This window comes from Sciurus carolinensis, chromosome 14, assembly GCF_902686445.1.
Source record: "Sciurus carolinensis chromosome 14, mSciCar1.2, whole genome shotgun sequence".
Lineage (NCBI taxonomy): Eukaryota > Metazoa > Chordata > Mammalia > Rodentia > Sciuridae > Sciurus > Sciurus carolinensis.
In genome coordinates this window covers 37,401,299-37,413,467 of record NC_062226.1, presented here as the reverse complement: position 1 = coordinate 37,413,467, position 12,169 = coordinate 37,401,299, and the positions used below count along the sequence as shown (strand labels likewise).

Sequence of the window (12,169 nt, the reverse complement as noted above, 5' to 3'; positions counted from 1 at the left end):
CCTAGCAAAGGGGATCATGAAAATCCCACTTTATAACTGATTGGCCATAGAACAGGGAACAACCTGGGACTTGAAATTGGCATCTGAGGTAGGGAGAAGTCTGGTATGACTGAGCCCTTTACCTGTGGGTTAAAGTTTCAGAATTTAATCAAATTTTAGGACACCCAGTTGGTGTCTACTGGAGATTTACTTAGTGTGCATATGTGAGAAGCCTGCATTTGACTATAGAAATGTTCTGTGTTGTATTGAGTGTGACAGTGGCAAAAACAGTTTGGTTTTTCCTATCTCTTCAGCTTTTTAGACTGACTTACTCTTAGTAAGAGGTGCCACTGAGCTAGAGTGTACTTGATGATTCATCTGTTAAGTATGTGAGTAGAAGAGGTTTGAGGCTCTAGGGAGGTGGAACACATTAGCATGCTCATTAAAATTGTCATTTCAAGACTCATTTGATGTGTGAATGCCCAATTTGAGACTACTGCTCGTTTTCTAATAAGCTCTTAGGGTATTTAACACATTTGACCATTGTCTTTTCACTTCTTATTTCTTCTTTGGCATCCTGTGGTAAGCAGTACCCTCTCCCCTGCTCACATTTGAGACTTTACTGTATGATTTATGGATCTGTTCTTCCACTGCATGTATTTCTAAAAGCCTATACTGCAACTTCCACTCACTGAAATTTTTATCAAAGTTACTGGAAATTTCTTTGTTTCTAAATTCAGTAGACCTTTTCAGTTTTATTTTATTTGACTGCTCTGTGGCACATAATACCTGCTGACCATTCTTGAAACCTTGTTTTCCCAAATTGGGGATATGCACACTGCCATGGTTTTCTTTCTATCTCTGACTTTTTTATAGGATCCTTCATGGATTCTTCTTTTCTCTGCCTTTTTTTTTTAAGACAGATTTATTAAGGTATAATTTACATGCAGTGAAATTCACCCTTTTAGTGTACAGACTTATGAATTTGACAAACAGCTTTGTAACCATAACTGTAGTTAATATAGGGGAGCAGTTCCATCATCTCTAAAAGTTCCTTATAGCCTACTTTGTCAGCCTTTTCCACTCTTAATTCTTGGCAACTACTATTCTGATTTCTGTTCCCAGGCATTGTCTTTCCCAGAATGTCATATAAATGGAATCATAGAATACATAGCTTTTTGAGTTTGGCTACTTTCACTTATCATAATATATTTGAGACTCATCTACATATGTCAGTAGTTCATTTCTTTTTACTTTTTTTTTTTTTTTTTTTTTTTTTTTGCGGTGCTGGGGATCGAACCCAGGGCTTTGTGCTTGCAAGGCAAGCACTCTACCAACTGAGCTATCTCCCCAGCCCTCTTTTTACTCTTGATTAGTATTCTCTGAATGTACCAGTTTGTTTTTCTACTTATTAGTTGAAGGACATTTAGGTTCCTAGTTTTTAGTGAATATAAAAATTGAATTAAGCAACTGTAAACATTCCATGTACAGGTTTATGTGTAAGCATATTTTGTTTCCCTTTGGGTAGATATGTAGGAGGGGAATTTCTGAATTGTATAGTGTGTGTATAACTTTGTAAAAAATGCCAAGACTGTTATCCAGAGTGTTCTATCACTTTGCATTTTTGCCAGCAATGTGTAAGAGTTCCATTTGTTCCATAACCTCACCAGAACTTTGTATTGTTAATTGTCATTGCTCTGCCCCTGCCTCTCCTTTTTAAAAATTAATTAATTAATTAATTGTGTGGTATTGGGGATTGAACCCAGGTGTACTTTACCAGTGAGCTACATCCCCAACTCTTTTTATTTTTATTTATTTTAAGACAGGGTCTTACTAAGTTGCTGAGGCTGACCTCAAACTTATGATCCTCCTGCCTCAGCCTCTTGAGTAGCTGGGATTATAGGTGTGCACCACTGCACCCAGCCTCCTTGTTTTAAATGTGGTTGTTCCTTAGGTTCCCCTACTCTCTGCACCCCTGTACTAGGGATTGAACCTGCCACTGAGTCACATCCCCAATCCTTACTTTTTATTTTGAGAAAAGGGTCTTGCTAAATTGCTGAGGCAGGTCTTCAACTTGGAATCCTTCTGCCTCAGACTCCCAAGAATACAGCAGAGCAACAAAGTAGAAAGATCTCCGCCCTAGTGGGAGCTTATATTCTAAAAATACCAAATGTCGTGTTCCACATTTCTTTCCTGAGCTCCACACCCCTATATCCAGCTGTCTAGTGAACATATTCTTCATATTCTTTTTTTGTTTTGTTTTTCTTTTTAGATATACATGATAGTAGAATGTATTTCGACATATACATACGTGGATTCTGACTTCCCATTCTTCTGGTTGTACATGATGTGGAGTTTCACTGGTGGTGTGTTCGTATATGAACATATATGACCAAGTTATGTCCAATTCATTTCACTCTTTCCTATTTCCATCCCTCCATTCCCCTTTTTCTACTCCACTGAACTTCTATTCTTCCTTCCTCCCTTATTGTGTGTTAGCATCCACATGTTAGCATTCACATTTTAGCTCAACATATTTTTTTGAGATATCCCATAGATAGCCCAAAGTCAATATACCTGGCCCTACAATGGTCATCTCCCTCATCCTGCCCCCGGCCTTCTCTTCTCAGTGAATGATATCGCATACATTTAGTAGCTCAGGCTAAAAACCCATGCACATTAAACTCTTGATTTTACCTCCAAAATATCTCATGAATCTGTCTACTTCTCCTTGGACACAGATAGTTCAGGTTATTGAGAAATGTGTGTGGCAGCCTCCTCATAGCCCCTCGCCCTGCTCTATCAACAACATTAGCCACACTGTACTACTGTGCTCCTTTTGAAACGCAAATCTAAACCTGTCTCTTCCCTCTTAAGAGCTGTGGTAGCTCTGTATTGCCCTCCAGATTATTCCAAATTCTTAATGTTACATAATTTGTAAACATTACTTAAGACCCCTTGTGATTAAGTTCTTTCATAACTTGGTAGCCTTTTACTCAGATATGCCAAACTATTTTCAGTTTTTTAAAGGTGTAATTTCACTTTTTTGGGACATTTCCTCTTTTGCTTTCTTAGTACTTACACCTGGCAAAACCTAACTAACTATAGTAATTGTCCTACTAGTGAGGTACCTTAATGCATTTTTGGGATGGGGAGAAAACTTGTTTAAACTGGTGCTATTTCTCTTAGAAGGATACTGGGCTGAAGTGGTGGGAATAGGGAACTGGTTTGTTAGCAGAATAGTCCACCCCTCCACGAGTTAGGGATGGAGGCAGTAGATAGGATCAGATAACTCATTCAATTTATTAATATAATAGGTACTTATTAATAGATATCTATTAATGTAATAGATATTTATCATGTAGAAGAAACTGCTATGCAGTATAAAGTGCTCAAGGATGAGGCAGGGCTCTGCAGGGAGAGCCTTCTTTGGGCTCAGAGTTATAGTGAGAAAACAGCATTGCCACTTGCCTGGAGCAATCTAGGTTGAAAGACATATTGTGAACATCTAGTGATTGTTTTTCTTTCCATTTTCTTTTTAAAAGAAACAAGGTAATTACACTCTCACAGTTGCTATGGCAACCATGGTATAGCCTCGGAAATTTTTCTTTTAATGCCCCCTACAGTGGTTAGAAAGTTAAATCAGCTGGGCTCGTTTGAACACACTTCTAATCCCATGTAATCCTAGCAGTTCAGGAGGCTGAGGCAGGAGGATTTCGAGTTCAAAGCCAGCCTTAGCAACTTAGTGAGTCACTAAGCAACTCTGCAAGATCCTGTCTCTAAATAAAATATAAAAAAGGTCTGGGGATGTGGCTCGGTTTAATGCAGGCATTAAAAAAAAAAGAAAGAAAGAAAGTTAAATCAATTATATCAGTTATTAACATTTTTTAATGACACATTAAAACACCATCTCTTCTTTGAGGAGTGAGAAGAAGAGACACAGATGGTAGGAAGAAGGTAAGTACCTGGGAAGAAAAATCATTTTTCACTGTATCTTAAATTTAACAGCCTGTGACTGATTAGTAGTCCCATATGCCTAGAATAGGGGTTAGCTGAGGTAAATGCAGCCAGCTTGGGTTGCCATCATCGATGCTCCTAAAATTGTGAGTCGTATTGCAAACTTTCAAGTGAGCTTCACCTTCAGAATTCTGAGGGCCGTCTGGATCAGACATTGCAAATTCCTTAGTGAACCTTATACTGTCAGAGTCTGCATACCTGATGGTTGTTTTCTTTCTGCCACCTATTTATTAGGAAAATGAGGCAAACAAAAACCTGGCAACATAACAAAATAACAAATGCTTGTTGCATGTTCTAGGAACTGTCCTAAGCACTCTCCATGTATTTCTCCTCTGATCCTTACAAGAATGTAAGGAGAGTCATGCTATTGTTATTTTCACTTACAGATGAGGAAACATCTATAATGACTTTTTCAATCAGAGCACTAGTAAGTGGCAGAGCCAGAAGAATTGAACTTTGACTTTAAAAACCCCTCTTCATAAATTAAATGACTTCTTGTTTCATGGGATTAATTGCCTATTTTTATTGATTTCCTTGTCTCAAGTAGTTGCTTCAAATTCTTTTTGGGTATGGGATAGGGTTTAAATTTGATATTTAATTTTTAACCTTGAAAAATGAGTAGAAGATGTTTCATTCTCTTCTATCCTTCAAAGTTTCTGTGTTTAAGTGGATTTCATTAAAAATTTATAAGTAATTCAGAAAAAGTGGTTCTCTCTGAGGATCCAATAGGCCAGAGTATTTTATTGCATATTGGACTTTTAAAGGGTAAGTTTTTAAGAAAGACATTGCCATTCTTTGGCTTTTTAACCAATTTTCAGTAGAGAGCAGCAAAACTGGACATCATTACTTCCAGACAAGGGATCACCCTAGACCCATGGTATCGGAACTGAGCTAAGGAAGGATTTCTTAGAAGCAGTAGGTAGAATTTTTCTTATTTTGACTAAGGGAAGGCAGAGCTTCTAAATCATGATGCTCTGAGAGAGGGATAGACCTGGGCCTAGAAGGAGGTTTAAAACAGTATAGAAGCAGTCGTTCTTGTTATTTTTTGTTTTGTTGTTCTGTATCTAGTCAATAGCAAAGAGCAAGAATATTTTGTAGATTTTTCTTGTATTTAGTAGAAGACAGAGACTCTCTATGTTATGTAAAGTTAATGGAATATAAGTAGGGTAGGCTTGGGTAAGGCATATAAGAATTGGTGGATGGGGAAATGATCTTTGACTTCCTGCTAAAATTGTCTCTATCATGCTTCTTTTGCTTCTTCTTTGTGGTTTTCTTAGGTTACTGGACCTATTTGGGCTGGGGAGAGCAGCAAAGTACGTAAGAATTTCAATTCCTTATAATTTTCCTGGTCTTACCTTTTAACATTTTCCCTTTGAGAACCATGAAGCTGGATATTCATGCATACAAGCTTATATAACACCATTCTCCTCTCCTCTCCCACTTGAATCTCAGGAGACAATTATCTGTAGTGGAATATTATATCCTTTCAGTCTGGTTTCTTGAAGATAGTGTGTTGGGGGGCAGGTTTCAAACTTAAATGCAAGTCAAAATCATGCCAAGAATGCCTGATGTTTGTTCCACAGATCTTTCTCTGTATGACTAGGAGAAATGAAGAATACACTACTGTCTTAGGTTTATTAGTCTACAAAATGTGAATGTCATTTCAGCCAAAATTCTGGTTTTGTGAAAGAAACAAGAGGCTGAGGACATGGTTCAACTTTCCTTGAAGTAGCCCAGCTAGAGTTTTGCTTTAGAGCTTAGAGTGGGCAGCCAGTTCTTTCCAGCTCTAGGCTGACATTACTGACTGTGTTACGCAACTAACAGAGGATCAAGTTGAGTCTCATTGATTGGATATTCAGCAGGTGCTTAGAAGGGTCAGATTTTGTCCTGTCATTGCAATTTCTCACAAAGTATATACTTGTGATTTGAATCCCAAGTATTTTACTGTTAGAGAACTGCTCAAAAAATAACCTAAGAGCTCAGATAAGTTAAGATTCTCAAGCAGAAAAAAATGTAACTGATTCTTGAAAAAAAAATGTGTCAATTCTTTAATTTCCTCCCCTACCCCACGGTTAAAAATTCTAGCTCTACTTAGTATTTAAAGACAGAAACTGAATCCTAGAATACTGCATATGAGAGAGCCTCATTGTGGTTTCATTAATTTTTTTCTTTTTGTACCAGGAATTGAACTCAGGGGCACTCAACCACTGAGCCACATCCCCAGCCCTATTTTGTACTTTATTTAGAAACAGGGTCTCACTGAGTTGCTTAGTGCCTTTCTTTTGCTGAGGCTAGCTTTGAACTCACAATCTTCCTGCCTCAGCCTCCCAAGCCCCTGGGATTACAGTCGTGCACCCGGCCTTCATTCAGTTTTGTTTGAGTGCCTGCTGTGGAGGCCCAGCTTTGCTCCAGGTTAGATTACTTTCCCCAACCCACTTTTCCAAGTTCTTTTTCTATCATTCCTGTCCATGTCCTTTTAGGTTGCTGCCAAGCTAACTAACAATTTCTTAAAAATGTATAGCCTCTCTCCCCTTTGGGCCTTTAATCATGCCACTGCTTTTATTCAGATTCCAGAAGATATTTTTTCCCCTCAATCTTTACCTTTTGAAAACCCACAGTTCTTCAGAACTATCTTCTCCATAAAACTTTTCCTACTCATCCTCTCAGGAAGTTTTCAACTCATATAGTGGTTGGTTTATGCTACTCTTATGTAGTAACTTCCTTATATAACATTTCATTGTTTTTATCCATGTTTTCACTCCTCTGTTAGTTGACTTGTATTCTGAACCTTCTGTGTTATTTGCATATGGGCACTTAATATTTGAATGAATAAATGTCCCCAGCTTTTTAACTTTTCATATTTCAAATAGTCTTTACCAGGGACTTTTCAACTTTTGCCATTAAACTAGTCCACAGGTCCCTCCTTAGGCTGAATAACCAACATGTCTAGTGAACATGGTACTATGAAGTAGATTGTAGAGCCAAGTAGGAGATGGTGACTGACAGTAAAATAACATGTTTTTTTTTTTTTTTTTTTTTTAATTCAAGCTGAAGTGTTACACATTTTCCTTAATTTCCTTTTTAAGTTTGTAGTTAGATTTGGTTGTGCCAGGAAGTTTACTTTCTAGGGAAATTGAGTGTGGTGTAGAGGAGATAAACTGACCTTTGCCTCTGCCTACTTCACCAACCTCCCTGTTTTTCTCCCTTGTTTCATTTTGCTTTTTTGTTATTTCCTTTCTCCTGACCCTCCTGTTTTTCATATTTTGCCTTTTCCTAATCTCTTCTTGCTGTGACCTGAAGGCATCGTAGGCCAGAGGCCTGACCCCAAGGAGCCTAATTAACCAGGTCCTGCCACTTGCCCCAAGCACTAAACAGAAAAAGTGATGGTGAAAATCAGGAAACACCTTTAATCACTATGACCATATTGGGAAGGCAAAGTGAGATCCAGTATCTCAGCCCTGTCTTTGTCTCAGCTCTGTCTTCAGGTTGCCAATAGGAGCTTTAAGTTCAAATAGAGGAAGAACTGGAGCAGGGGGCAATAGGTATGCATAATTAATCAGTCTTGGCCAAACAGTAGACTGACTAATCGTTCTCTCAGTTCTACTCTTGTGAAGTAGCTCCAGAGAAGACATTTATTAATTGAAGGGGCAATTTCTCCTTGCTGCTCAGGATGTTTGTCTGTCAGACCTGTGATAGTGTTTGATGACTAGAGACTTCTAGGTACCACGCTAGGGGCCTGAAACCGGCTTTGTAAATTTTACTTCAGTCTTCAAGGGGGATGAGATAGAGCAGGTAAATTTAGAGTTAATAAACCATGTATTACTAGTTTTTAGGTGAATGCTTCTTAAATGGTTAACATGCCTCTGTGCAAAGCTGAGCAGAGATCTGACTCAAAGTTTAAGGTAATAAAGGAGACAGATATGAAATGATGTCAAATATCAAACTTTATGCTGGTTTTAGTTACTCATAGGGCATCTGCCAGTCTAGGTAAAGAGTCACTGTTTTTAGCAAAGGCATCCTCTTAAGTCCCTGCTTTATTTCTAGGACACTTGGTTTCTTAATATTTGCCCTTTATTTCTTTTATGTAGAAATGTTGTTAGCCTTTAGGAAAGTTGGCAGGTATTTCTCCCCTTAGCCTAGCAAAATAAAAAAAAAAGCAAAGCATTATTTAGGAGTATCAGATACAGTGAGAAAGTATCTATCCAAGTAGTTTCTGGCTTTGGATCATGGGTTCCTAATTCTAACTGAGCTAACCTCTTTGGCCTTATGGTCAGTAGGATTGTCTGTTGCTGTTGCCTTTTTGTAGACTTGATCTTGATTCTCTGACTTCGGTGCTAATATATTTCCAGCCTGAATTTAAGTAGACTTTCAGTTTTGTCTTCTTGTTTTTTCTGTCCCCTCATATGTAATGCATGAATAGTCCAACACTAACTTCTTCAGACTCACTTCCTTCTGTGGGTTCAGAAAGAATTAAGTCTGAATGGCATATTGGTTTTTGTCTTTTGACCTTTTTCTTTCTGGTTTTGAGAACAACAAATTCATCAAGGGTTAAAACCAGTGTCTCCAAAGTCTCTCTTTCCTAATGTGTTATCTGAATGCTTTGTAACCAGAATGCTTTGCATCCTCGTTGTTTACCTTTGTTTTCAGTATTTACTACTCTTGCTCTTGCCAGAGAACTATTGGTTTAACCAGAAAGTATTACTAATAATTGTTCCTATTTGAATGTTAGCATCTTTATCCAGATTTTTTTTCTCCTTGGGGTTTGATTGATCTCCCTTCCTTTTTATATGCTCACACGGTACCATAATCTCAAGTGAAATAATCTGATGTGCTCTCCTTCTTACGCCTACCCTTGGCTTCACCTCACTGCTATAAAGTCGAATAGGAAAGGCTCATAAGAACTTGTTAACCTCTACCCGATCCCCAAGCCGAACCCACAAATGTGATCTGGAATCCAGTGCTTAAACTTTGTTCCTTGCTTGCAACCCCATGTTTGTGCTCTCTGTCTCTTTTAGTGAAGTTATTATCTACTAGGTTGTCTAATTTAGAAGCCAAGGGATAATTTCCCTGTCACTGTCCATTTGTCCCAAGTTTTATCAGTTCTGTCTGGATTTTTTTTCTAGTTCATTAGCTCCTTTCCATTTCTACTGCATGGATGTAAGTCCTTATCTCCTGACAGAGTGATTGTAAAAGGCTAATATTATGGTCTTTAGGAGGCTTCTGTTGCCAACACTGCTACCAAGATTATCTTTTAAAATTACTAATATGAGGAGTCAGTGATCTGCCAGAAGTATCTCTCTTTCAGGATGATGAGAACCAAATAGGAACTTGACAAGAAAGAACATGTGAGACCTTGTTAATCATACACATATGGATATAGTGTCAGATATGACTTCTCTGTAGTTTACAGACACTACTTTAAAAATATGTTTTTAGTTGTAGATGGACACAGTACCTTTTTTTAATTTATTTTTATCTGGTGCTGAGGATTGAACCCAGTGCCTCACACAGGCTAGACAAGCACTCTACCACTGAGCTACCCCATCCCCCAAATACTACTTTTTTGAAAGGGTTGAGCTCCCTTTATAAGTATCATTTTGATTGGTGATAGTGGTTATTTTAGCTGAAAAGCAGATAGAATTCTGTAAAATTGTAGTTACTGCTGTTAGGTAAAATTGGCTACATTATCAGCAAGATCCCATGAGTAGTGTATGTGTTTTCTTCTTCTCTCAGCTCATGGGCAGGATGGAAATTCTGAACCCAGGGTGTAGGTACTTAACAGGAATTGTTGGAAAAACTTGACACTGCAGCTGTACAGTAAGACTGCTGCTATCTAGAGCTGCATGTAGAGCATTTGGCTTGATTTCTATGCCTTGGCTTTGACTTTCCTGATTTCTGAGACCAGCTTCTTATGTTGAACCTGCTTTTTTGGTTCAGCCTATGCTTTTTAAAGTCTGAAAAACCCTTCTAACTTTAGATTAAAATTATTTTTTTCTAAGATATGGAAATGCTATTTTTCCCCTTTGATAATAGTAGAGGACCAGAATCTATTTGTGACGTTTAAAAGCAGATTTTAATTAGGGTTATTAAAACTAAAGTAGCAGAATTCCAGAAAATTCTACCCTGGGAAAGTGAAACTTAGAGCACCTTTGAGAATCAGAACTAAAATTAAACCAAGTGTTTTATCTCATTTGATAGAGATGGTGGATATTAATTGAGATGCTTCTACACAGGGTTTCAAGCTTACTGGGCTCATATGCAGCTCAGCTTGCTCTTGTTTTCAAGGTTCAAGATTTTGGCTATCAAAGTTAGAGCAGAAAAAGTTCTGAAGAACTAAATAAAGCTGGAGTTCTTCGACTACTGTGCTTATTCCACAGCCTTTGAAGACCCTGATAGTGCCGTTGATGACCGAGACAGCGACTATCGAAGTGAGACCAGTAATAGCATCCCACCTCCTTACCATACGACTTCCCAACCCAATGCTTCTGTGCACCAGTTTCCTGTGCCTGTGCGATTGCCACATCAGCTACTGCTTCAGGGCGGTTCCCGGGACTCTTGCAGTGACTCTATACAGAGTTATGACCTTGATTATCCAGAGCGGCGGGCCCTCAGGTAGGTATTAGGAACAAAGCACTTTTTCTTCCAGTAACTAGTTCCCATGATACGACGGACAAGAAGGATATGAGTGCCTTGATATGAAGTGGTACAAGTTTAGCAGTATGTTGGGTCAAACTACTGTCATTTTGTGTAGATTTTAAGTCTCTTTTCTTTCCTACACTTTCATATACATCATTCATGTACATTTTTGCCAGGAATAAAATTATCTTTATGATCAGTGATTTTCATTTAGTGAGGGCATTCTCACTTGATATGGATGACATCCCCCTGATGCCCAACTCAGTGATTCCCTGCCCTCCCCCCATACCAGGTTTTGAATCCAGGGGTACTCTACTACTGAATTTCACCCCCAACCCCTGTTTATTCTTTATTTTAAGACAAGGTCTCACTAAGTTACTTAAACTGGTCTTGAACTTGAAATCTTCCTGCCTCAGCCTTCCATCTCTTGGATTATAGGCATGTACAGCTGCCCCTGGCTCAGCTCAGTGATTTCGATACATCCTTCACCATGATTTTAAAAAAAGAAAATCACAGATACTGAATGTTTGGGTAATTCTTCCGGTAAAATATTTCCTGGGAACTTCGTAATAAAACCAGTATGATCTCATCGTAGTAGATTCAGTATTTTTGCTGGAACTTTGTTTTAATTTAATTTCTTAAATATATAAAGCATTTCATGGTTAAATAAATTAAAAAAAATTTTTTTAGTTGTCAATGGACCTTTATTTTATTTATTTATATGTGGCGCTGAGAATCAAATCCAGTGGCTCACACATGCTAGGCAAGCACTCTACCACTGAGCTACAACCCCAACCCCTAAATAAATTCTAAAATACAGTATTGCATACAGTAAATAATCACCCACCCATACCTGTCTTCCTCTACCGTATCCCCTTTATTCCTTCTAGTTCCTTCCCCCTTGCTGTTTCTTGATATTCTTCCAAAAACTAGTGTCATATATTTGTGAGTCAAAGAAAATACATACATGTTTGCTCCTTCCATCCTCCAATGTTTTTTAAAAAATATTCCAAACTTAAAATTTGGAAATAATAAAATAATACCCATATTTTTGTTGCCTGGATTTATCAGTTGTGTTAACATTTGGCTGCTGTTACTTTATCTCATTTTCCCTAATATATATCCACATGCACATATTTTTTTCCTGAGCATTTTGATAGTTAAGTTGGAAATATCATAGTACTTTACCTGTAAGTATTTCACATATAATTCCGAAGAAAAAGGACTTTTAAAATATATTTAAATGTTTTTATTAGGGTATTAGTTAAATATAATATTGGGATTCATTTTGACATTATCATACGCACGTGGAGTATAATTTGCTCCACTTCAGTTCCCAGAAAAAGGACTTTTTTTTTTAACATAACCTTAACACTGTGATCATAATCAAGAAATTTAATAATACAATGATGTTATCTGATATATACAACATATATAATTTCTCCAGTAATCTCCATAATGTTCTTTATATGTTTTTTTTTTCCTTTTTGATCTAGGATCCAGTCAAGAATCATGAAGTATTATGATTTTCCTTTTT

At 37.6% G+C, this 12,169-nt stretch overlaps 1 protein-coding gene across 1 annotated transcript in view; it reads left to right on the top strand.

Annotated features, from left to right (window-relative positions):
* Unc13b (unc-13 homolog B) overlaps positions 1–12,169 on the top strand; it is a 215,012-nt gene that overhangs the window by 109,880 nt on the left and 92,963 nt on the right. Inside the window, 1 exon segment of the mRNA XM_047524555.1 lies at positions 10,374–10,608. Within this exon segment, the coding sequence (XP_047380511.1) occupies positions 10,374–10,608 (235 nt within the window).